This window comes from Liolophura sinensis, chromosome 8 (genome assembly GCF_032854445.1).
Source record: "Liolophura sinensis isolate JHLJ2023 chromosome 8, CUHK_Ljap_v2, whole genome shotgun sequence".
Lineage (NCBI taxonomy): Eukaryota > Metazoa > Mollusca > Polyplacophora > Chitonida > Chitonidae > Liolophura > Liolophura sinensis.
The window spans coordinates 15220094-15246765 of NC_088302.1; the positions used below are offsets into that span (position 1 = coordinate 15220094).

Here is a 26672-nt window from a genome sequence, read left to right on the forward strand (position 1 = left end):
ATATGTTCAAATGCCTAGAGGATGATGTGTAATACATATATCAGTAAGGGTTGAATCCAGCCAAACCACTTTAGTGCAAAGCAAACATCTAGAAACAGTTGCTGTTTGACCATCATTAAAATGGAACCCAAAGGAAAGCTTGGAACCCGAACATTATTATTATTATTGTGTATTCGGGTTGTACCTTGTTCTGCTAAAATTAACTACCGATGTGGACGTTATAATTAACAATAAATTGAATTTAAAAAGATCAGTTGAAATTTTTGCCTTAATCATCATTGTTACATTTTTTTTTATAATATCCTTCTAGTCATGCAAGGACTGCAACTTACTATTCACGACATAGTACACAAGTCGCCATATTTAGCCATATTGGAGCCATTCCCCACCCCCCACCCCCACCCCCACCTCCCGTGGCCTAGAAAGGTGCCAATGCGGCGCAATGATCCAGGAGCCTCATTTTTGCTTCCTCTCTGGTCGTACATGAGAAAGGCTGCCAGCAAAATGTGGATGACCATAAGTTTCCTCCGGACTCTGCCCAGCTTCCTCCCAGCATAATGCTGGGCGCCGTCGTATAAGTGCGGTATTCTTGAGGACGGCTTTAAACACCTATCAAATAAATAAGTAAATGTTTGGGATATTCATTCAAACTCAGTTAAGCGTTACATAACTTAGCCGTTTCCACGTCAGGCGGACCTTACATATCAAACGCCTTTTTTAAGTTTCTTAAATTTTACACGCAATATAGAATTCTCCAGGGTGTCCCACCTAAGAGCATTTGTCCTGTTTGCTGTGTGGCGATTTCAATCTGTGTCAGAAGTTATTTCATGTAATACGAAAGATAGTGTGCCTAGTAGGTTTCGCCAAGTGCTCCCACTGTTTTTTAAATTTTGCAATGAAAACAGTTCTCTTGTCAGTTAATGTGGAGGAAGTGTGCATTTTGCTTCATAATTGTGTCAAACTGTACATAACATGGGGTCTAGGAATGAATATGCCTAGCGTTGGTAAAATGACGGCGCTGGTCGATTGCCCCGAGGGATCTAAGCTCTTATGCGTTTTGATTAACGATAATTTGATGCTTGAGTGCATGATTTAAATTCTGATTAAATTCGACTTTTAGGTGTCATTAAAAACTGCTTCTCTTTGCATGAAATTCAATTCGTCCTAATTTCTTACATACTTTATATACGTTCTTAGTTCTTAGGTGGTTCTTTTCAGAACATTGTTTTCAAAATTGTTGTCGCGACTGAACGTACGTCTATGGTGGTTGACGATTAGTATAAGAATATCTGTTCTGACGCCTAGATTTATCAAATACTCTCTGCCAGGGAGTTTAATCCAGCTATGTACGGTATACTTTTTGCCGTTCATATCATTTTAACATTGTCGAGATCATGGTGCAGTGCGGGGGTTCACACTGACTCCACGTCAAAACCACGTGTCTTCTCACACTTTTGTGATAATTTGACGGTCAGATCTATCCTGCACGTGAAACGAAAATAAACATGAAAAGATATCTCTCAAATAACTAAGCCAACAAATAAATGGACTAGTCAACAGCATCAACAACAACGGCAGATCAACGTTGTTGAGTACCATTACATTGAACAAAAATCTGTGGTTTCAAGTTGTTTTATTCCAAAAAACAGAATTACAGGATCAAAATCTAAGCACCGTATTTAAGTAAAATTATTCAAATATCCGATTAAGCAATTTCAGTAACACTTCTTTGGCATTTAAACATGTTATGTTATGAGAATTATGAAAAATCCATAATGCTTTAGGTTAAAATTAAAACTACTACCAGTTTACCTGCACCAGGCAGGTAATTACCATATAATTAAAACACACACGAATAACCTGTTAGGGTTGGATTAAATTCTTACTCGTTATCTTGGTAACTCATAATCTTCTGTGTTATTCCTTTACTCTTACAGTGCGTTGGAACAAAACCCTACAGCATTTTGGTAAATTTAAATTCACTATATGATCATTGACGTGGATTTTACCGCGGCATGTTTGTGAATTTTATTCAGCAGTTCTTCTCGCCGGCAAGGAATCATTTGAACTCTTCATCGTAGTCCACTGGGCCATAGTCCGGCTGGGGCAGGGGACCGTAGTCTGGCGGCTGACCGCCTTCAGGCCCGGGAATAAGGGGGTCTTCCTCCAACAAGCCGGGCGGGATGAAATCTGGCAAGAAAAGGTGAATGAGTACAAAATGTGCGGTAGTAAATATACAAATAGGGTCCCCGCACATTCGGGACACACGACAAGGCCTGTTCTAAATTACCTCCCTTGTTGCACGACTTCGATTAAACATAACGCGAGGTTATTTTTTAAGGCGTGAAACTACGAGATGTGGGACCTCGTCTGCTAAAACATGCTGTATGTAGGTTATGAGACCACAACGACAAATATTTTCTAAGCAACAGAATGTGAAAAAACATGATGTCAGCTTTCGAAAGTCTCAGAAATGTCGATAGATCTTTAATAGAATAAATGATTTGCAGCGGCTTGAGAGTCCGAAACTCTTTAACCAGCCTACGCGACTTTGACTCCGAAACGTGTCATTACCCGTTCTATGAGGTCCCACATAACCACAGTTTACCTTTGACAACGCACCTTTGTAACGGGAGAGTAACTTACAATGAGGTAATTCGCTACTGTCCAATTATAGTATCTATCATATAGCATCAAATATTTTAGTTCATATAGCAACATGTGTAAATCAAATTATATAAGATGCTTTGGTTCATGTATCAGTCCACCTGTAGGCCTGCATATCGTTTCTTTCTCACTGTTACAAATGTAGTAATACTGACCAGTTGTTTTGTTTCTTACCGTTAATGAGATGTTTTATTCTTACAGTTAAACCTGTACACCAAATCAGATCAGATGTTTTTTTGTTTCTTCCCGTTACACCTGTACAACAAATTAGATCAGATGTTTTGTTTCGTACCGTTACATCTGTACACCAAATCAGACCAGATGACCATCTGTTGTGAGAAACAGAAGACCCCGAGTCGTCCACCTCTCAGCGAAGCGTCGTAGATATTTCCGGTGTCGGCCACAAGAGACGTCTCTTCAAATAACAGTACACTGTAAAAGGTAACAATGACAACACATTGACTGACTGCTGGTTGAACAACGATTACTACAATCTTACCTGTGATTTAGATCAAAGCCTTTTTAATCAAGGGCAGAGTTCAAGCTTGTTATAAATTGTTTACATCCTGTTGTCAACTGTGTTTTGTTTGTTTCCATACCGTGAACGCTGAACATTCTGGTGGAGAAAACATCACTGAGACTTGGTCACTATGCATTGTTTTAATATTAGTGTAAGTTAAATGTGATGATAACACAACAGTTTGAGTAATTCTAGACCGGGGAAGTCTAACCCCTGCATTTTAGCTACCTAATTCTACGTATGCCATGGTACTAGGGGGCGGGCAATGTGCTACTGTTAAAGCAATTACATAAGCAATTAGAATAAAACCGTAACTCAGCTGTATTTCACCAGTTACGTGTGAGAAAACTGTCAGAACATGACTCGTAGGAAATCCCCGGTAATAAAATTATTAATTAAATTTAAATGTTATAATGTTTGTACATAACACAATGACTAATACACCTTAAGTGAAAGGAAAATTTCAGTTGAACGATAGTTATTTACTTCACCATTCTTACAAAGGAAGGACTACGTAATCGGTAATGGCAGAAGCAGCCAGTGTACAATCTGCTTTGTTAAATTATTCTTTGCTTGTATGTTGAAACCCTGGTATAGATGTCACCAGAGTTATACCCCTTACCGTATTAAGCCTCTGGCTGGACGATGTATCAGCTCCCACCTGTATGCAGTCCTTTCTTTCCAACCAACGTTTCGGGGATCCTTCCACAGAAGTTTGACCTGTCGTCATCAACATGAAATTATCTTTGATAACTTAAAAGCCAAAAAGGTGATTTATATCTGACAGACCTACGTTATCGGGGCGCTCATTGTCTCTATCGTACCATATAGTGAAAGCTGTGCGATTACTTGCACAGCATCGGCTAATTTTAACATCACAATTGTATATATATATATATATATATATATATATATATATATATATATATATATATATATATATATATATAATTAAATGTAATCAGTCTCTTTCATGTATGTGCAAGTCGCAGAAAATACTTTTCAACTCAACCATGGGTTAACCACTCAAAACGAAGGCTTTAGTAAAATTTGCATAAATGGATTTACCTGACCCGCAGTGTCCCCAGTATGCCACATCGAGTTCCTCAACATCTCACCAGGACCAGTGTCCGAGTTGACCAGTTTTAGCTGAATACCCGGCTCGGCCACTGCCCTGAAGGGTGTCGGGTGCCAATATGTCTGGGTAGCTTTCTTCCACATGACCACGTAAAAATGGGAGCTGTCTTGGTAGCTGAAGATAAATCCCGCGTAGTCGTCATCCACCTCGGTGTTCACGAAGAAAGTACCGCTGAAGTCCACGCCACTGAAAGCGTTATAACCTGAATAAGAGACGGAACAAAAACCACTGACACGTACTCATATATTTGGTGTAACCAAACCTAAGTAAGAGCAAGAAGAAATGTCATCAATAAGTAAACATTTCTTTTCGGTTGATGCTGGAATGTTCAGGATTTGCTGATCCCTGTGCAACACAAGTGCATCAGTACGCAATAATTGCTTTTTGGTTGGTGATAGAATGCTCAAGATTTGCTGTGACCTATGCAAGAGATGTGGTGCGCTGGTTGTAGAAGCCCCTATAACAACCGATTGTTGAATAAAATTGTTTAACTATGACGAAGAAAAACCGAGCAGATGTTTTTTTTTAACTTACTGACGGCTATACCCGGATCGCTATTCATTGTCTGCACAATCTCGGCACCCTGCAAAAAAAGTACAAGTACAGTGCAAGTACAGTTATGTAAGTTATCCTTAATTTACATTCTGATCCGCTTCCTTGGAGTTTAACATAGCTGTAAAAATTGATGATGATGATGATGTTGATGACGATGATTCTACCGATCGTGTAGAAACTAAATTTCCAATAAATATTTTTAACCTCATACTTAAATAGAAAGACTGACTAGTTAGTCGTAGGTTAGTTGGCAATTTATTCCAATCCCATGGGAAAGATATATATAGGTCATCAGTTCGGAAATATCAGTATAATACTCCTGTTATCAGTCTCAATACAGCCATATTTTGTTGTGCTTCCTCACTGAATAACAATGTCGAAGTCAACAGACATAATTAACGGTGCTCGCGTTCATCATTATACTGATCCGGGTTATCCCTTTATACTAAGAATCTAGCGAGAAAATAGCAGGATTGTCAAATATGCAGTTATCAGTCTAACATCATTCAGCTCTGAAGAAGTATCTGTCGCTTATGAGGCTTTGGCACATAAACCATGAGTTAAGAGTGAAAGGCTGATGCCAAACTCATGTATGTGAAGTAGTAATACGCACATATAAAAACTCTTTAGTTCTAAACACTTAGGTAAGAAAATATTAGGCACCTGGTTGAGAATCACCCAATTGGGATCGATCTGTGAATCTCCTTCCGGGTCAAGCACAACTGTCTGGTAAGCTCGGAAGTCGGTAGAGTAAATTTCCCCATTATCCGGACAAACGTCCAAACCATCCGGATGTCCGTCACCGTCCGCGTCGTTCTCACACACATCGCCCTGTCCGTTACCTAAGGTGATAAGACCGACAAATAACTTAACCGAACCGAAACGATGTTTACCTTCGCTAAACTTTATTTATTTACTTATTTGATTGGTTTTTTGTGCCGTACTTAAGAATATTTCACTTACAAGACGGCTGCCCACAAAACTTCTTATCGTTGCCTCACAGTATACGATAGGAGTCCTCGCCGACCGACTATAGCGCTTGTCTAATGAGGTCTTTTGTTTTTCTTTTCAGTCAGGCAGTTTATGGCGAGGTGGGTTTCTCTCCAGATCTTCCCAAGTTTGCCCCCACCCAAAAACTTGACAGCCTTTATATAAGCTTAATAATATTTGAGTGAGTGAGTGCTTGGGGTTTAACGTCGTACTTAACAATTTTTCAGTCATATGACGATGAACTATTTTAGAGTGCATGTACGTGTAATGTGCCTCCTCGCTGAAGGGCGGATTTCCACGGCTCTTATATCTTGTGCTTCACTGAGACGACTTACCGAAGGCAAGTAAGCCGCCCCATCCGAGTCATTAGACTGGTACGGATCAACCAGTCGTTGCACCAACCCCTTAATGCTGAACACCAAGATACAACTTCCTCTTTTAAGGTCTTTGGTGTGATCCGACCCATGATTGACCCTGGATATACAGCCCCCGAAGCGTTGGCTCTACCAACTGGGGCCGGTTAATATCCTTGCATATACGGCATGAAAGACCCAATGAACCTATACAATAGATGGGACCATTGCCTTTCAATGATTTAATTTTTGTGTATAGTACAGAAATAGAAAAAGAATAAGAATTGTCTCCCTTACCGTCCAGATCCGCCTGATCAGGGTTGTACACCAGGGGGCAGTTATCATCTTGGTCCAGGATCAAGTCATTGTCATCATCGTCATCACACATGTTTCCTGCCACAGCAATGTGATATGGTAAGAGGAGCAGCCTTGGTAAGTGTTTTAGTATATAGACAAAAAAGGGGCAGATGTGAAACAGCAGTTAACTGCTTTTTACAAACTCACACACACATGTAGTCCATGCTCTACTCTTCTTATACATCTGGCACTGTCACAATTAGCTAACCACAGATTGAAATAACAAACAGCTTATGAGATTAAAGCAATGTCAATAAAGTAAACAGATAAAGATATGTACTCACTAACAATCAATAGAGGACGACATGGGGAAAACATTGTCGAATATCACAGAGAAATTTTTTCGATTACATTGATTATTTGACACGTGCAGGACGACATACTAGACACAGTATTTGATATGGTCCTTATTTCACGTGGCATAGATGTACTTACGATCTATATACTAACAACGGAAGCCTATATTTTCGACAGAATAAATTCGCCTGGAATTAATGTGACGTCTATTTTAGTTCATTTTGCATGGTATTTGTGGCGTATGGATAATTTAACTCACCTCTACCATCTTTATCGGTGTCAAGCTGGTCAGCATTGGCCACCGTAGGACAATTATCCTTGTCGTCCTGGATACCATCGTGATCTCTGCAATGAATTGCAGCGAAAGGGGATACAAAATCGCCAATCCGCCTTTAAACGGGCAGTAAGCCTTGACTTTGTCCATATCACCCACTTGTTATAAAAGCAAACAAAATAACCTTATAAAACCTTCGCAGTTTGACTTTCGCTTTCTCATTATGTGTTCTGTATACTTACCTATATAAAACACACAGCGAAACTGGCCGATGAATCAAATCGCTGATAACCGAATTACGTCCGAACATAAAGCCTCAGAATAGGGGCGAACTATTTTGCATGGCAAAAAAATTGAAGTGAAGGAGGGATTTTCTTAACAGAATGTGTACTCAGGTAATATATTAATGCCCAGTGAATCATCTCACTCGAACTATTGGTGGCGAACCCCAAAAAATGTTTTTTACATACGATGACATTTCATGTTTACGATGACATTTCATGTTTATGTTTATTTATTTACTTATTTATGTGATTCGTTGTTTATAACGCTGTGCGTGAGATTATTTCTCGGATATGACGACGGTCGAAATAATGGATTAAGGAAACTCGAACATGCTATGTCAATTTTATCATGGACGTAACCTCGACTATACAGCTTTGTTCTAACAAATATGGTGGAAAGTCGGCACACAATGAAATGTTGACCGATGGAGCAATACGGTTCCCCCGAACAACGTACCAGCGTGTTATAAGCCGGTATATATCCGGAGGGAAATCTGAGCCGACTTTCACCAGGGAACAATAGCAGTGGAAGAACAAGTGGTATCGCTTTGCCACCAACTACAAACAGTGTCGTTTCCAAGCGAAACCACCTCAGCCATTACGAGTATTCCAACAGCTGGGAGTTGTTATCCCGAGTCTGTTGTGTTAGCAAATTCAGGGTCAGCCGAGCTGTTTGTTCTGTTACAGAACAAAGAGTGGATACAATGGATAATAATGACTGTATATGTTACATTATACATTGTGTTTCGGGTCCAGAATGGACGATAACTGCCTATATTAGCCCAAATTTAAAGGTGTTGTGTAGCCCAAATTTAAGGGTGTTGACACATCCTATATCTTAACTCTGGATGTGAACAATGACATCTGTAGCATATACTGGGGACAATAAGTGCACTCAAAATTAATCTGTTAATTTTAACAGAAAATGTGTTTTATGAGTGACGCTAGAACTTATCCTGTTATTATAATATTGTGTCATATTCAACATAATATCCTGTTAATCTAATATTATCGCTATGTTAAATTAATAGAATATGTGTGTTATTTTGAACAGAATAATCTGCTGCAATAACAGAATACACTGTAGCATCACTCAAATAACAGACTTTCTGTTAAATTTTACAGATTATTTTTGAATGTGGAAGAAATTGTCATCTTCATTCTTTATTTCATTGGAATTAGGTTCCAATATAGAGGAAAAAGACCGTTTCCTTTACTTAACCACAATGACATGACATGGGCCCAGTTGTTCAAAGGTACATCAGAAGTTAATTCCCCTATTATCTTTAGTCTGGACAAAATCATATTAGTTTGGTACTAGTCCAAGACTGGTATTAAGATTTAAGCCTGGCTTAACTTACGATATACCGTACTTTCAAACATCCAAGCCCTGGGCCCAGTTGTTCAAAGGTGTATTGGCAGTTAAGCCATAGATTATATTTTTAGTCTGTATTTCTGCGTCCACGTGGGTTAAGAAAGTTAATAACGCAAACTACAATAATCGCAAACTTACTGATCATCATTCGTATCACAGAGGTCCCCTATCAGGTCGTTGTCCGAATCTTTCTGTCATAAAACACAAACATGGAAAACATTGGGGGTGGTGGAGTTTCAGTACATACAGAGGTTTATAATTGGCAGTAGATTATCCAATGGCTACACATTATTTAAACTAAAGCCGCATCCACACGATGTAATTGTCGAGTCTACCCATCGAATTCGACCATAGTCAAACGAAAATAAAAGATGCGCTGTTTCATGCGATTGTAGCATTCGACAAATCGCGTGGTGTCAACGCGGCTTAAGGGTACAGGTATTTTCCATCAGACCCGTTCCACTCGAGGAATTTTTCTAACACCACATGCTGTAATTCTTCAACCTTTTCAACCACTTAAACACTTTTTTCAGCGGATTTTTATGCATAGAATTATTATTTAAATAACCACAAAATTGATTTACTCGTGTCAATAAAGATGCAAGGTTCATAAATGTGTAAAAATTATTTCTGTACAGCTCAAAGTCATATCAGAATTTTTTAAAATATTCGTTGTTGGAGTTGGTTGGAAAGGTTGAATAATTAGGGTAACTTTAGGTAATATACTATTCTACATGCTGAGATATGTGAACAAATTAATGCCACATTTAATCAGCTTAAGTTGTTTCAAATTTTATGAAACAAATGAAATTCCTTGTCGAAAAAGATATTACAGGCCATCGTTGTCAAAGGGGCCTCAACTCTTCATCGGTGTCGGGATTTGTCTGTATTGTAATACTCACTTGTTCCGGGTTCCGGATCCTAGGGCAGTTATCACAGGCATCTCCAACCCCATCTCCATCAGAGTCTATCTGATCGTAATTCTTCACTTTGACACAGTTATCATCAGCGTTTAAAATACCTGGAACCCAGCATGCTATGTATTAGCGAGGGCATAACAAGAAATATGAAAATGATGGTTACCTTACAAATTATACCGAAATATGCCTGATCTAATTAGATCTTGTAACAAACTGTGCCTTGTTGCATTACTTTATTTGTAGCAAAATGTGCTCGATTATATTACATTTTGTAACAAAATGTACCGAGTTATTTTACATCTTGTAAGAAAATGTGCCTGGTTGCACCGCATCTTGTTACAGAATATATTTGACAACCTACTCAGTGTAATTCTTTCAGTAATTTTGTGATGAAAAGGAAGCAGAATCTAAGACGATCAAAAATACCTAATGTGCTGATTATGTACAGAAACCTGCGGAAGGTCAAATAAAAAAAATACATTAAGTACAGGAGTAGATTGTAATTTTTAATACTACATCATTAACTGAAATCAACAGCCCTGATCAATACTGGTGATCTATTTAGTTCCAAAGTCTGGCCCAAAACACTTTGTCGTCAATATAATTCTACTTTAAGGAATAAACGCATTATGGACAATTGTCAACCATCTCAACCCCCACCTCATTTCCTATAAATTAGGTCTCCTACTGTTTCCCACATACCGTCATTATCAATATCCGGGTCACAGTTATTCCCCAGCCCGTCCCCGTCCGTGTCCGTCTGATCCGGATTGGGCACGGTGGGACAGTTATCACAGGCGTCTCCGGTACTGTCCGGGTCTACTTCACTGTCTACCTGGGCCGGGTTGGGCACCAATGGACAGTTGTCCTGTCAATGAAACACGAATAAAAGGCGTAATTTGGACATGGTGCCATTGGCGGTATCATAACAGCCTGAGATCGATCTAGAGCTCGGCTTATGTTGTTTTGGAACCATTTCACTTAATTCGACATTCACTTAACCTGATGTAGAACTTTCAAATTCCATCATAAAAGTTAAACAAGAGGCTCGCCGTTTTCCTTTGACACGAAGGTTTCGCGCTCGAATCAACAAATCAAACACGGGGCAGACAAATTTGAATTTGAAACGTGTAATTTCTGACGTCACCATTTAGTGAGACTACTTATTCGTGTGAAAAGTGGGTTGTATTTTGGCGCTAAGTACAGATGCGCCATTGCAGTTTGGCTTTGTGACAACATAACATGTTAACACATGATTTTAAAACGTGACATGTACTACTTCACCGGCCTAGTAAGTGTAAAGCAACCATTAGTTCATTTATAATTTCACCACGATAAGGCGTTTTACCGAATTCTTGATAACTCCATCATCACATAGTATTTTACCGGATTGTAGGTAATTCATTATGATTTGTTTAGCATTTTTACCGGATTGTTGATAATTCCATCGTTATTAAGTATTTTACCGGATTGTTGATTATTCCATCGTTATCGGCGTCGTCATCACAGGCATCTCCTAGCCCGTCCAGGTCCGCATCTTCCTGCCCGCTGTTAGGGGTCAGCTTACAGTTATCCTAGATGAGAAAAGGTGGGTTGAAAAATTGAGAACAACCCAATATGAAAGCCATTCTCAATGCGGATGCTGAAATGTTTAAAGGTATTAACAAGATTTCTTGTACTTTAACAAAACGTACATTTAACACTGCAAACCTATGAGAAATTTGCCCCCTTCTACACACAGATTTTTTTGTCATAGCTCTTACAATCAACGATTAAAAGATAACTTAAATAATATTTACAAAATTTGATTGTAGGTGAGTATATAATGTGAAAAAACGCGACACCAGAGTACCCTGTCACTGGCACTATGACCCATAAAGCCCACCTTAAAATTTAAACACTTAAATGCATTAAATTCCAGTTTAAAATAGTCCAAAAAGATGTAAAAATGTACTATCTGGCCATGCTTAATTGTGAGCTATCTTTTTCTGTACACATTACATGATTAAAAGAATTCCTAAAATGAAATTGGAAAATGGAAAAAAAACTTTCTCAAAAGCACTTCTGATAATCTGGAATGAGCACAAATTTCAAGCTTTCAAACCTTCAGGAAATTTTGCATCAAAACAAGGTTTAACAATTATAGACATGACCAGCGTTGTTATTAAGATGCTAATCTTATCATGTCATCACCTTGCGACATCTCCTGTCGAGACAGTCTGGAATGGCGTCGTCTGGCAATCCGTCAAGATCCGTGTCTCGCACACAGTGGAACCCGTCCCCAGCAAAACCTATACTACACTGTAAAACATATAAAATGCTGAATCATCTTGCTCGTTTACGACATTTATAAATAGTTAATTCTCTGTAAAACGATACAGTAAATCAACCAAAACAATATGTGATCCCAACAACGCTGAAAGTGAATGAATCCCAAATTTTTTTCATCACAATCTATAACATTTTAAAGATTGGAGATTCAGGATGAATATTTGTAAGAAACCTCTGTCCCTGGAACTGCATGATGTACACAATTGTAGTCACAATGTTGCCACATGTATTATGTAAGGCAGAGAAGCAGGCCAAATTGTTTCATTTAAGATTAAAATTTTTCAAATTTTAAAGAATGGAGCAGATGTATGACGTCATTACTTACCTCACAAAGATAGCCGTCGTGACCCCGTCGTTGTAAACAGTTAGCGTTGACGTCACATTTTGTCCGTCCGTCTGGACACACATTGCCGGATTTTCGACAGCCTACGGTCTGGTTACCTATGAACCCTGGCAAGCAGTCCCCACACTGACGGGAGCCCTGGGAGAGACGAGCAGAATGTCAGCGGCGACAAGGGAGGCAAAGAAATGTAATCTGGGCATAACTTGTGTAGGCTATTATTCATTTTATACCCTTGCGATGGCGTTTGCAAAATTGCAAAAGAAAAATGTTCCATATAGAGCAGAATGTAGTCTGCATTACCCGGGAAAAGGTACCCACTGAAAGGAAAGTCAGAGTTATATCAGCAACATTATCATATTTCATATTGTTTTCTCATAAGAAAATGAGATGACCAGACAAACTGGCTATAAATTTTGATTTCAAATTAAGTGAAATATTTACAGAAAGATGAGTTTATTAAGCTGGAGGAAACTGGCGTTTCCATACTGTTTTATTGAATGAAACTATAAAGAAGGCTGCTGGACCTGAATTTGATCTCTCTTTGGAAGGACACCTTCCACAGATTCTATCAACGCAGATACTTCAAACCATTATCCTGGTTTTTTTCTCACAATCTGTTTCGATCATTAATAGTAAAACGTAATGGAGAAACCAGCGACTGAAATGTTTCACACAGTGGAGTGATGAGTACAATCAGAACTGTCAAATCAATGAGCCATCATCTAAAATAGCACAATCTATTCCTTCGCTATTAACTACAACCATCCATCAACAATTCAATGAACACAGCAAATCCACAGCTAATAAATCAGTCAACATCTGAATTAGCCTGTTCCATTTTTTACAACTTATTTCAGCCATCCACTGATTTATCAATTCAAGGCATCGCCGTACATACCGGGGTGTTGATACACTGTGAGTTTGGTACACATCCACCGTTGTTTCCGTCTTCACACTCGTTCAGATCTCTGCAAACCTTCGAAGATAACGCAGAAATATTGCCAATTAATGTTACATTGGTATAAGTTTGCTGCAGATACGTGTAATACACGCATAATGTAAATGGGAATTACAAATTGGCACTATATCCTGAGCAAAAATCAACACAGTTGCCTTATTACCAGAATTTTAGAGAAATTATTTTTTGTTTTTTTTCTTCTTTGTTACCTGTTTGTGCCGTTGGGCAAACTCAATGCCAATTCCTTCCAAGGGCGGAGCAGTGTATCCCAGAGGGCACGGGGTGCACGTGAACCCTGGCTGAAGATTCTCGCACGTGGCTAATCTGTCACATGGCCTACTGTAGAGACACTGGGAAAAACATCATTCTTTTTAAAAACGGGCTTCATTTGTTCATTTTTACGCGATCAAACATGATTAGTCTGGAGCTCACTCGCAAGAGATGACCCATTAGCGATGGATAGTCTTTTCGTTTACACTATTTTATTACATTCACATATTTCCTTCATTGGTGCTTGGCATCTTGTTGAAGAACATTTAATATAGCAGATTATGGGTAAAAGACTTGAATAACCAATAGAAAAAGCAAGTCTTTGGCACCTAGATTTACACAAAACCGTTGCTTTCACAATAAGATGAGTTTCATTTTATGTTATTGCATATCGAAATGTTCATAACTCACCTCGTTGATATCTGTGCAGTGCGTACCATTTCCGGTGTAACCAACAGGACACGGGCCGCACTGGTAACCAACGGGTGTGTCCTCGCACGCAACTCCAGGGAAACAAGGTCTGGAGGAACATGTGACTATAAATGGTTTACATCCGTGAAGAGTTCCATCCCCTGAATAGCCAGGTGGACAAGGCCCACACCGGAAACCACTGGCGGTATCATAGCAACGAACACCTATGAAATACGTGAACAGAATAGCACAAGGCCAATCGTATGAGTTAATCTAAGGACTTAAAAAAGTTATAACAAGTTCTAACATACTCGATGTTAGATATTCTAAATAAAGAATATTTTCATTGATACCAACTCTTCACATTCTTTGATAAGCTTAATGGTGGAACCTTTTTGTAATAGGGCCATTTTCATGACAGCATTGTAAGACTTGGCAGAATAACATTCAAACTTCCTTTATATACTTATAAAACCAAACATTAACTTTCATCCTGTTTTCATCAACAGGAAGGCTAGACGAAAGGTCCCATGGAAAAGTAAAACCTGTTCCGTCGTATGAGTCATTTGTATGTAAAGGGGCAACTCAAATACTCACTGTAAACTTTAAATCAAAAACAAGTATAACACAAGAAAAGAAAATGTTTAAAATGAATAATCCCAACATTCGGTAAAATATATAATATGAAAATCAAACGACAAGTACACCAAGCAATTTTCCATGATGTTAGGAAAGCATGTTACATTTCACAATTGTAAACGTTTCTGTTCATGTTATACAGGCCGACACATTACACGCCTGCCCCTTTAAATCTGTCCTCTTACCTGGATAGCAGGGCTTGTCGTTACAAGTCTCATAGGCTGTACAGGTCTCTCCATCCCCATAATATCCCGGGGGACAGGGCCCACAGCGGAACCCTAACTCCGTGTCGATACACCTTACCCCCGGGAAGCATGGCTCCGATGAGCATCGTCTTCGTACAGGAGCGGAGCGGTTGTCACCACCTAAGAAGGACAAGGTAATTGTGAGTTATTCATATTATACCCGGAAGAGGAGGATGGGGGTGGGGGTGTGTGTAGGGGGGTGGGTGGGTTGGGAGGGGGAGAGGTATAAACCGCCATACGTGGAAACAAAACTGATGATTTTAAATACTCGATGTGTTCTATTGATGTACTCTACAAACATGTAGTGTGTGCATCGAAGACAATTCAATGTTATCCACAGGCTGCGATGCCTTTTGAATGTAAGATCATTAATTTAGCTGGAGGCCTCCGAGGGCTAGTGGTTAGCGTGCTTGAGCAGAATAATGACCCAGGAGATTCTCAACAATGTGATCGCAGTTCAAGTCCAGCTCATCCTGGATTCCTCTTTTGTTGTACGTGAGAAGGTGTGCCAGCAATCTGTGGATGGTCGTCGGTATCCCCGGGCCATGTCCAGTTTCCTCACACCACAATGCTGGCCGCCTTCGCACAAGTGAAATATTCTTGAGTAAAAACTCAAAATAAATAAATAAATAAAGTTCTATTAATGTAGTTCACGTACCTCTGCACATGGCACAGTTTTCCAGAGTAAGTCTAAGCTCACGAGTTTCGCGCGTCTGCAAGAACAAAAGGAAGCATATCTTTTAGACCATTGTAAAACGGGATCTTGAAATACCAAAAAATTAACTAATACTTTTTGCGGAAATTTGCTACGGGTGACTGAGACCTTACATAAGGATGAAACTGATGTTACAAAGTTTCCTCTGACGTCAACATTAAAAGCGGGCTTACAAAATCCACGCAAATTTTAGACAACGATTTAACGAAGAATTTCTGTAAAACCATGACAAATAGTGACGTCATTACCTGCGACTGGAATTCCCTCTTCAACTCCTTTACTGTTGCGGTGAGTTGTTTCAAGGCCCCGAGCAAGCCATTTTGATCGCCATCTATTGTATACGGTAAGAAAGAAAAATATTCAGCAATGCGTAATAGTGTGTATTACCCGTTACATTAAGCCTGTCTGTAATAGTGTGTATTACATGTGACCATTTCACATGTAATAGAGTGAACATGTATGTGTGCAACGGTGATGCCGTCTACAAGAGTATTCACTGCTTGCACGAATGTGCATTATCTGTAACAGTGTTCATTATCTGTGTTCATTACCTGACCCTGTGTTCTTTACATATACCAGTATTCATTACAAGTACCCGTATTCATTAGATGTACCAGTGTTCATTACATGTACCAATGTTCACTACATGTAACAGTTTTCATTACATGTAACAGTGTACTGTATTTTGTATACCTGTGTTGATTACGTGTACCAGTGCTGATAAGGTGTACCAGTGCTGATTAGGTGTACCAGTGCTGATTACCAGTGTTTTTTACCTGCACAAATATTCACTCCCTTACCAATCCTGATTACCTGTTACAGTGTTATTTACCTGCACCAGTGTTTACTCCCTTTACCAATGCTGATTACCTGTAATAGTGTTGACAACGTGTACCAGTGTCCACTCCCTTACCAATCCTGATTACCTGTAAGTATTGATTACATGTACCAGCGTTGACTACCTGTAACAGTGATAATTGCCTGTACTGGTGTTCACTCCCTTTACCAACGCTGATTATCTGTAACAGTGTTATTACCTGTAACAGTAATGCTATCGGGAATAGTGTTGGTGTCCTCGTCGGGAAGCACTGGCCTCTGGAATGTCGGTCTCGTGTCTTCCGCGTCATTTTTGGTGGGAGAAAAGCTGCTGGACCAGGAGGGAATTTCCAGCACGGGCGATTCCTCTCCAGTCTGGGGAGGGGTAAGGATAGCGCCTTCACAACCCTGCCCCTTTAACACCGTCGGTAACGTGGTTTGCATGTAGACGTCAAAGTTCTTGTGGAGAGACTGACAATGTAAATTAAAGTATGTATATATAAAAACACTGTGGTAATCGTTAAAGAAGTAACAGCAAATTAAAATGAAAGACAGCACCTGACTAATGTTTATATCCACTGAAACACAACCATTCAAAGTATCTTAAACCGGCATTAAATGAGTTTTTTCAACCGAGTAAAAGTTTAGTGAATCTTTGTCTTGACATATTTTAGTACGTCTCCATTATCGAGGGCAAGGCGTAACGTTTTGCTCTAGCTCTCTAACGTCCAAGGCATTTTCCGTATAATTTTTCTGAGCAGTAGCCTATGACAGATAAAAGGTGTGGATGAAGGTCCAAGTGATAAATATAGTTTTCTCGGAATTGGGCACACTGGAAAAATATGTCTTCTACTGCTTGAACTACTGATACAGTAGGCCTACTATATGACTTATAAAGAACTCGAGCCACCCCATTTCAACAGCCTAGCTGCAGATGCGCGGCCGGAGTATTCCTGTTTCAGATAGTATCCTGAGGAGGGGTTATACTGGTGATTTTCACCCCTATTAAATGTTTACAAAATTACAGTACGACCGTTGCACAGCTAGACTCATGCTCAGTAAACCCAAGTACCACTGCGGGTCATCTAAGCATTCGACTGTCGCTGGATTTTATGCTTCAATTTTGTAGCGGTGGCTTCTAAGATGAAACCAGTGCTAATCTAGTTATCGCGGACGTCAGAGATAGCACCTCGGCTTGAACAACAATTTTACTGTATTTTATCAAATAAAACAGGAAAAAACACCCTTGTATGCAAGGAAGAGGAGGAAGCAAAATTTAAATCCTTCAGTTGTAATCGATTCAGAGAAAAAAATTACATAAGATTTTTAATTAATTTTAAGCGTTGTCCAGAGAGATGCCGTCTTCTAATTCCCACAAACGTTTGGCATCCCTATTGTAGTTTGCAGTGACTCTGATCTTTGTTATTTAGAAACTGCTGACTAAACGCTAAAAGGAACGACAAAAAATGTATTTGGGGAGATGAATGCGGTTTTAGCCTGGACAGTAAGCTACTGTCTGACATAATTTGTGATATTATCGTTGAATATTATGCGGCTTTTAAATCAACTAATTTTATGTCTGTGGTGGTCCGTAAATAATACAGACCTGCCCCACAACATTTTGGGAAATGGCCGTTCTGCGTCACTTAACTAAATGGTTGTAAACGATCTCAAAATGATGTCTTAGGCTGTGGTTTTGTGTTATCATATGTCACTTCACGTAGGGTAAAGGCTACGTCACAACTTAGGTTGAGTAGAACTCTCAAGATGGCTGCCTTGACTCACACCAGCCATTTGTGCACTATTGTCATTTTCTTCTACATGCTGTTCGGTGAAATCTCATTAAAATAATAAAACATCATACTTTTTAGAAAGTTTGAGTATCCTACTTTCGACTGAAATTTGTTTTAGCCAGATGCTGTCTTGTCCTTTAAGCAGTGAAGGCTAGTGAATGTAGAGGTCACTGTTAGATCTTACATTACATTACAGGTATATATTTTCAGTGTGCTTACACTAAAAAAAATTAATCTGTTAATTTTAACAGAAAGTCTTTTGTTTGAGTGATGCTAGAATGTATACTCTTATTGCAACAGACTATTCTGTTAAATATGACTATACATCTTCTACTCATTGTACATAAAGATAATAGGATGTTATTCTGAATATGACACAATATTGTTTTATGACAACAGAATACATTCTAGCATCACTCAGACAACAGATCTCTGTTAAAATTGACAGATTAATTTTTTGAGTGTAGATACAGTAACAATTTTGAATTTTGCAAAGTGTAAACCTCTTCTCATGGATGTAGGAAAGTCAATCACAGCATTCCGTATTATTCTGCAAAAACTGCCAGACAGTTGCACGCTGAAAAGGTGCATCCATTTTGAGGGAGAATGTAAGGTAAAGCATATGTGCCAAGAGACACTGATGCGAAAGAATTTAAAGGAAAAGAACACTTAAAATTAAGGTAATCTTCAAATATGTCATCAAAACCTGCAACGTCTAATAACTATCTTTGGCCCATGCTATAATATTTTCCACACCTTATTAAGTGCAATCAAATATATCAGCCCTTGTTGATTTTAATATATATATTTTTTTTTTTTGATTGGTGTTTTACGCCGTACTCAAGAATATTTCACTTATACGACGGCGGCCAGCATTTTGGTGGGTGGAAACCGGGCAGAGCCCGTGGGAAACCCACGACCATCCGCAGGTTGCTGGCAGACCTTCCCACGTACGGCCGGAGAGGAAGGCAGCATGAGCTGGTCTTGAACTCACAGCGACCGCATTGGTGAGAGGCTTCTGGGTCATTACGCCGCGCTAGCGTTGATTTTAATAGACGGTAGGTGTATTTGTAGTGTTATACTAAATGGCGTCACGTCTATTTTCTACAGATGTATTCACCTGTATATAAAAATCGTATTCATTAACTTTATTCATGTAAATACGTCACACAGTACAGCTGTTCTGACATCATATGTTCTGTTCAGTGGTGACAAAAAAATCAGTGTGACGTCATAATGCATGTTTGGTTCATATAGACCACGAAAGGTATTAAAAATATTTTGGTGCATTTAGTTTGATTCTGAATGGTTTATACATGCCTATATGGTAACCTCACAAACCTAACCAATGAAAAAGCAAAAACAAAATTATGTAAAATTACCGGTAAACTATAGACAAATAAATAAAAACTAATGGTAAGTTGTCTAACGTGGATCAAGTAAACAGCGAAACAATAATTGTAGCACGCAATTCAAGCATTTCCGTTGTGAGATATCCGGCCACGTGATATCAAGTGCGCAATTGCACTTACAGGGTGGAATACATGTTGTTGTAGTTTAGCCTAACACGACATTTCGCATGCCTTGATTTATGGCTTCCACGATTTTTGTCCTGTTTATTTTGTCTCCAGTGAAAGCGGGATCAGCTTTCGGTAAAAACTTCCTCATGTTCCACAAGTGTTCGCCATCAACAGTCTAATTGTTCACAAAACTATGACCTTGAGCTTCCAGTATAGAGTGGAAAAAATGAACTGCCAATTGTTTTTCTTGGCTGCAGAGATTTGATTTTTCTTATAAGTAACCTGTAGCTAAACACACATCCAAGAGTTAAAAGAACAATGTACTTATAGGGATGTTTGTGAAGGACTTTGTGGGTGCAGTTCAGCTCTATTAAAAATCAGCATCTGGATACTGTTTACACAACTTCACGCAACATGTTGTAGTTGTGAGTGGATACCTTAGGTTTGTATTGGTGGTTAAAATATATGTACAGAGGAATGACATTGAATCATGTCTTTTTCTCAACCATACATTGTATAAATTCATAGACTTTCTCAAACCACAGGAATTGGTAATTTTCCAATTTTGTGGAAATTGTTATTAGTTAATGTAAAACTATTTTAGAATAGGCTTAGTAATCTTAACTTACGATGGCCCTAAAACGAGACGAGAACACGGCAAAAAACAATTCTATGAAGCATCAGTTAGGTGGACATAATCGTGAATGGCTATCATTTAAATACTAGCTAAAATATACTTATTATTTAAAAGTTGAACTTGAGAAAAATTGGTTTGCTATTTTCTGTGGTGTAGCGGTATATTTCATATCTTGATATGATTTGAATCCCCATTTGATGCAACAAAATGACTAAGCGGTATAACGTGGTTATACTTGAAATCATGTATCAAACATTGACCAGTCGGTTATCTGCCGAGGTACAAGTCTGGCTGGAGAGAATGCGCTTTTGCGACTGGAAGGTAGTCAGATAAGTGACTAGGTGCGGTAGTTTTATTCATTGCCTGTTCCTCTACCTGAAAACTCCACCATATTCATACGTTAGAAAAATACGCATTAATACGGCGACAAATACGAATGAAATAAATAAGTACAACGACGAAACCTTTTCAATATAATTAAAGACGTACAGCATATAGAGCAAAGCCAGAGCAGCGACCACAGAGTGAAAGCTGGCAAACGGTCACACGTAACCCGGTGAAATACGGTCTCTTGTCAGTTTGCCTCAGTCGGGGCTTTATTCTAATTGTTCATGTAAAAATGCATAAATAGTAGCAATTTACAGGCCCCAGGCACTATGTCTTCAGCAGAATTTTAAAAAATGTAGTGATGTTAATTGGAATTTATTAGACATTGAGAATTACTCCAACGTTTAAGTCTGCAGTAATATACAAATGCCACAGGATTCATTGGTTGAAGGGCCTTATTATGCATTAGGATCTATAATACGATAAGTTGACGGGTTCCAATTCGATGATTTACTCCTTGCAATATTTAGCAACTAATAGTCAAACCTAGTCCCCACATTTCGGCGGAGTTCGGCGATAACAAGCTGTGGTTGAGGCAACCACTTGCTCTTTCCAAATTACTACAAAGGGCAACGAAGAATCTGTTATGGTAAAAAAAAATTTAGAACGAAAAAAATTCTGTTTATGTTATACAACGGGGAAAAAAGATTTGAACCACTGATGTCAAATTTTTGTAATCTGTCCATTTCTATGATCATGGGAAGCACTGCATTGTACCGTATTGTTATATGAATCCTGCCACCATATGGTAGTTATCATCCAACCAACAGGCTCTAGAAACATACCGCTAAGCACAATCTGGGCAGTTTACAGCTGCGTGGGCAACTGAGCGAGGACACTTGTCCTGCTCTGAGCTACTATAGGTTTTGACATTCCGTACAAATTACTTAACAAACTTCCACCATAATGCTGGCCGCCCCCGTATAAGTGAAATATTCTCGAGCACAGGGTAAAAAATGAATGAATGAATGAATGAATGAATGAATGAATGAATGAATGAATGAATAAATAAATAAATAGATAAATAGATAAATAAATAAATAAATTTAACAAACAAAAAACAAAATTTCGAAAAGAGGATAGTGCAACGATTGGTATAACCGTATCAGTATAATGGCTAGGACGGGGCAACTTACTTGCCTTCGGTAAGTCGTCTCAATGAAGCAGGACTAGATAAAAGAGCGGTAGAAATCCGTCCTGCAACACGGAAGTACATTATATGCACTCTAAGGATTCCTTCGTCGTCATATGACTGAAAAATTGTTGGCAGTTTAATAAAGCATTTCCACACTGACAAGGTGCTTCAGACTCCAGGACACTTGATTTTCTTGCAGAATGTCCTGTCCTTGAAAAAGTCAGCCTTCGTTATAAAATATCCATTAACTTGCACTAAACTTACATGTTGTCTTTGACTACAGTTTTGTCTTTGTCTACAGTTTTATCTCTGGGACGAGTACAATGCCCTGTGATATTCTACACTAATGTGGACATCAGACTTTTGGGACTAAATTAAAAAGCGACCTACATTGTTGCCGCGACTTATGTTGTTGGCGTTCTCACGACAGGCCAAGCACATAAGGACATATAACGAGTGCAATGTGTGGATGTATAAATGCTTGAACTGCGTTACGACGACACGAGTCTTGGAAGGAACGGAAATAAACGAACCAAAGACAAAAGCGATTCACGAATACAGGACAAGCCATATCTGGAAATTGAACAAGTCTAGCAGTTTACCCCTTGAGGTGATCTGTGTTTATCGGGGGGGGGGGGGGCAGGGTCGAGGGAAGGGGTGCAAACACAGAACAACGGTCAATTCAGCTTTGACCCAAGGCTCCATTTCTAGGGTAATACAACTGGAAGTAAATGTAGCCTGTAATGCAAAGTGTCTAAAGCACGTATTGGCATTGTGTAGTCTATACTACATGCTTGACATTGCTACAAGTGTATTTCGGATGAAGGAAGAAATTGGAGGATGTTAGGAAATGCTGTAAACCTCAAATTATTATCATTGGTGAATACCATATAAGTACGGAAATGGCTATCAATACAGCGATGGCATAGAATATAGGCCAATATGACCTCTAACTTATTTAATTATACTCACCACTGAATGGTTCCCAATAAGAAGATCTCTTATTGACAGTTCCGTGTTGTCTCGGCCAACCAACTCGCAATTAACAAACAGTTGAATACCATTAGATGGCGAATGAAGGTTGTTGAAGTAAATGATGATTCTCTTGCCGTAAGTATTTCTGATGAGAGGGGTGGGGAAGGTCAGTGTATATTCCCGACCGTCACTCGTCTTTAACCGAACCACCACTGTGGAGACAGAAACAAATACATAGTCGCGATGAGAAAAGCATTCTAGAGCATCCTCTTCCCACGCTAGAAACCTGCGTTCAATCCCGGGTGGGGTCAAATGCCCACGACTTTAAAATGGGTAATTTTTGTATCGGCTTGGCTTAGTAATAGCGGTAGACTAAGTAATGGTAGGTCCGGTATCAGTATAATGTGACACTATATAATGAGTCTGGACATCATGCCTGATGTACTCTTCATGGGCTTCCAATGCATCTTCATTTTATTAGGTCAGATGCATAATTTGTCTGCGGATAGATTTACTGCCTTGACCCAAACAAGCACAAATAACTAAATTAAAGTGCTTCAGTTCAACCATAATAAAAAAATGTTTCAACTCTCATAATTATTTATGTCTTGTTGACTTCATACTCAAGAATTTCACTTATTTACTTTATACACTACATACAGAAGGTCAGTTCTAAGGGTGGAGATTTCCTGAATACCTGGTATAAACCACCGATCGTTTACAAGTTTAGTGACAAATTTTCCCACGTTAGACATGACACAAACAGTGAAAGCGGTGCGGGGGAACCTCATAGCTGCATAGCTTCTCCACGCCAGAAATTGTACTTGTGATTCGGATTTGACCTACACCTTCAAGCATGCACACATAAGTCAACCACCCAACCAACGAATTGATCAAGTGGAAACACTAACAAACTGATCAACCTTCATGAAACCATGAAATAACAAGAAAAAAGCAACCAATGCCTTGAAGTCTACGACTAACCAGCAATAAGGCAGCTTCCTTCTTATAAAAAACAACAACATAAAAACCTATCGAGCTGGTGACCAAGAATTAAGGATCATTCAAGTTGCCAACAGACCTTGATATTTAAACAAACTATTCAGAAGAACAATTTGTACAATTCCAAACGTTAAATAATTGCCCCTGTAGCTACACTAAAGTATATACATGCCTACATAGTTTAGATTTGTGCCAGCTGCTCCGAATCTGTGCTCATTCTTCAACAATGACGCCAGCAAGCATGCACTACAGCAACTGCAGGTGCACTTCCGGTTTTGGCTAAATGTGTTTTCTCTTCCCCCGCGTGTAGAAGATGTCATCATTAAGTAATGGTTTTTCATAATATGTGTGACATTCAGAAACAATTAATTGACATTGATGGGTTCCTGTGGTGCCTACTTACATTAGACGCTAATGTATAGGTCTATATACATCCACTTCACGATGTCATCTTGTACAAGCTTTTTTGAAAATAGTTTAAACTGTACGTGCGATTCGGACTTGTCCTACACCTCCAAGCAGGCACAAACAAGTTAACCACTATGCAGCTGGTGGCCAACAATTGAGAAATCATCCAAGCAGCCACCAGGCCTTGATGTTTAAACTAACTAACCAGAAAAACAAAACAGGCATACACCTTAAATATGAGACACTGTAGCTGGCCTATATACAGGCCTACATAGCTTAAATTGGTGCTAAATTTGTTTTCTCTTTCCCCGCGTGTAGATAATGTCAGTATTCAGTAATGATTTTTCATAATATGTGTGACACACAGAAACAATTATTTCCACGTTGATTAGCCCCTGTGGCGCCTACTTACAATAGGCGATAATGTATGTATAAGCCTATATACATCCTTTTAACAATGTCATCTTTTACATGCTTTCTTGAAAATAATTCAAACGGGCATCAAAACTTGTACGGCGTCACCACATTAGCTGGAGTTGTAGCAGTGTTTTGTTGTGTGCATAATATCGGTAGGCATAACGTTGAAAGCTAATCACTTCTTAAGGTTTATATTACGAAAACGTTTCAAGCGAGATGTTGTTTTTTTACATGATTTGGTTTTACCTTTGCAATGAAAGAATGATTATGGTTCTGCGTTATATCGGCAATAAAATATAGACAATATTGGTCTAAAATTGTACAAGCCCATTTCAGGTACAGTGCATTTGTCGCTGTATAACGTGTTCTTGTAGCGTCTGGTCGACGCCATGGGTCTAGACAACGTTTAGAAACTTAAACCGAAACCGATAGGGTCAATAGGACTTGTTTTCAGGAGGTGAAGTCATGACAGCGTTTTCAGATTTCGTTGTTTCCATTCAAGCCGTGCCATTTTAATTAGGGCCAAAACATCTTATTTGCTTTCAGACTATTTTTGCAATGGATAAGGCAACGATGTAGACCAGTCCGTTTTTCGTGGAAATCTCGCCTTACTATGCACGCAGTCTTCCCGCTTGTGGTTAGCCACATTCATGCATGCGTACTTGCACACTTTCAGAAGGGACATTCTAAGCAGAGATTTTGCCTGGCAAGAATTCTCACATTCTAGAAAGAAAAAAAAAGAACTCTTTTTTTAATCCAATGCATCCGCTTTCTTGCTGCCAAGGGACATTTTCCCCACACCCACTGACATGGAGAATCTACGCAATACATTGTTTGGCACGCAATATACTTACTTAGACCTAGCTTGGACGAACTAGTAGGCAAAGGCATGTGGTGACCAGACCTGTAGCTAAAGCTCTTGCCTGACCCACACGTGTTTAGCGCCCCGGGGTGACCCCTGTCCCCAAACGTGCCTCTAAACTGTGCCGAATTAAGGGAGCTTTTCGCCTAACAGTTTTGGACGGCCGGCCACTCATTAGCGGACCTCGCAGAAAGCATCGGTGGAGGAAATACCAATAGACTAAACACACCGGGACGCCAAATCCAAACAACTGGCCTCCAAAGAGTGGGTGTAGTATTAAATAAAAGTATATTCAGTTGAAAATCCCGGAATGCATTGACACACAGAACCGTTCACATATGTATAGATTTATACAAACAGTTTATGCACACCCTCAATTTAATGCATATTAACAAGCCTTTCAAAACATTTTACTTAAAAAAAAAATATATAAAAAACGTTAACAGACATGTCTAGGCGTACAGTTAACCTTGTACAGTTAGCTGCAAGATACTACAAGTAGATAAACTTAACCCACACGTAGATATGCGACTCTACAAGTACATGCATATTTTCCATCCTGGCCGTATGTACCAAATGGTGAGCAACATTGGTAGACACAGACGCGGTATATTTATTTATTTATTTATTTATTTGGTGTTTTACGCCGTACTTAAGAATATTCCACTTAGACGACGACGGCCAGCATTATAATGGGATGCAACCAGGCACAGTCCGAGGGAAACTCACAACCATCCTCAGGTTGCTGTAAGACTTTCCCACGGAGACGTGGTATACAGAAACTGTACCTGTGAACCACAGAACAACAAAGAGAACTGAGAAAAGCCTCAACTGTAAAGTCTAGAAAACATATTGTATAACTAAAGATTATAACCATATACAAAGTGAATAAAACAAATAGCAACATTTGTTATACGTTACCTTGAGGTGTGGCGTAATCCATATAAACATCAAATAATGTACTTAGCGAAGGGTTTTCAATCCTGAGTAAAGACATTTTCCCCCGCTTTTCTGCTGTTCTTAACGCTTCCGGAAAGGAACACTTCTGGGCTCAGCATGAAGGCTGTGCCAATGTCAT

The 26672-nt window shown here is 39.1% G+C and overlaps 1 protein-coding gene across 1 annotated transcript; it reads right to left on the minus strand.

The window, feature by feature from the left end:
- Positions 1 to 1616: 1616 nt before the first annotated feature.
- Positions 1617 to 26672, minus strand: LOC135472783 (cartilage oligomeric matrix protein-like). Its single transcript, XM_064752451.1, has 23 exons — positions 26516 to 26672; positions 22903 to 23117; positions 16680 to 16929; positions 15891 to 15973; positions 15586 to 15640; positions 14868 to 15047; positions 14044 to 14267; positions 13572 to 13712; positions 13303 to 13380; positions 12387 to 12542; positions 11924 to 12031; positions 11197 to 11304; positions 10433 to 10598; positions 9713 to 9831; positions 8949 to 9001; positions 7137 to 7222; positions 6521 to 6616; positions 5544 to 5722; positions 4860 to 4908; positions 4256 to 4527; positions 3810 to 3907; positions 2960 to 3099; positions 1617 to 2190 (listed from the first exon to the last, which is right to left on the minus strand). The coding sequence occupies exons 1-23, from the start codon at positions 26589 to 26591 to the stop codon at positions 2060 to 2062; spliced, it is 3063 nt and encodes a 1020-aa protein (XP_064608521.1). The 5' UTR covers positions 26592 to 26672; the 3' UTR covers positions 1617 to 2059.

What these genes read in the sequence shown, in the direction of transcription:
- LOC135472783 (XM_064752451.1), bottom strand. Translation starts at nt 26,591, where the DNA reads ATGTCTTTACTCAGGATTGAAAACCCTTCGCTAAGTACATTATTTGAT. An exon ending in TCGACAGGAGATGTCGCAAG is followed by an intron (nt 11,305 to 11,923) that starts GTGATGACATGA and finishes TTTCTCATCTAG; the next exon opens with GATAACTGTAAGCTGACCCC. An exon ending in CGATCCGGGTATAGCCGTCA is followed by an intron (nt 4,528 to 4,859) that starts GTAAGTTAAAAA and finishes TCTCTTATTCAG; the next exon opens with GTTATAACGCTTTCAGTGGC.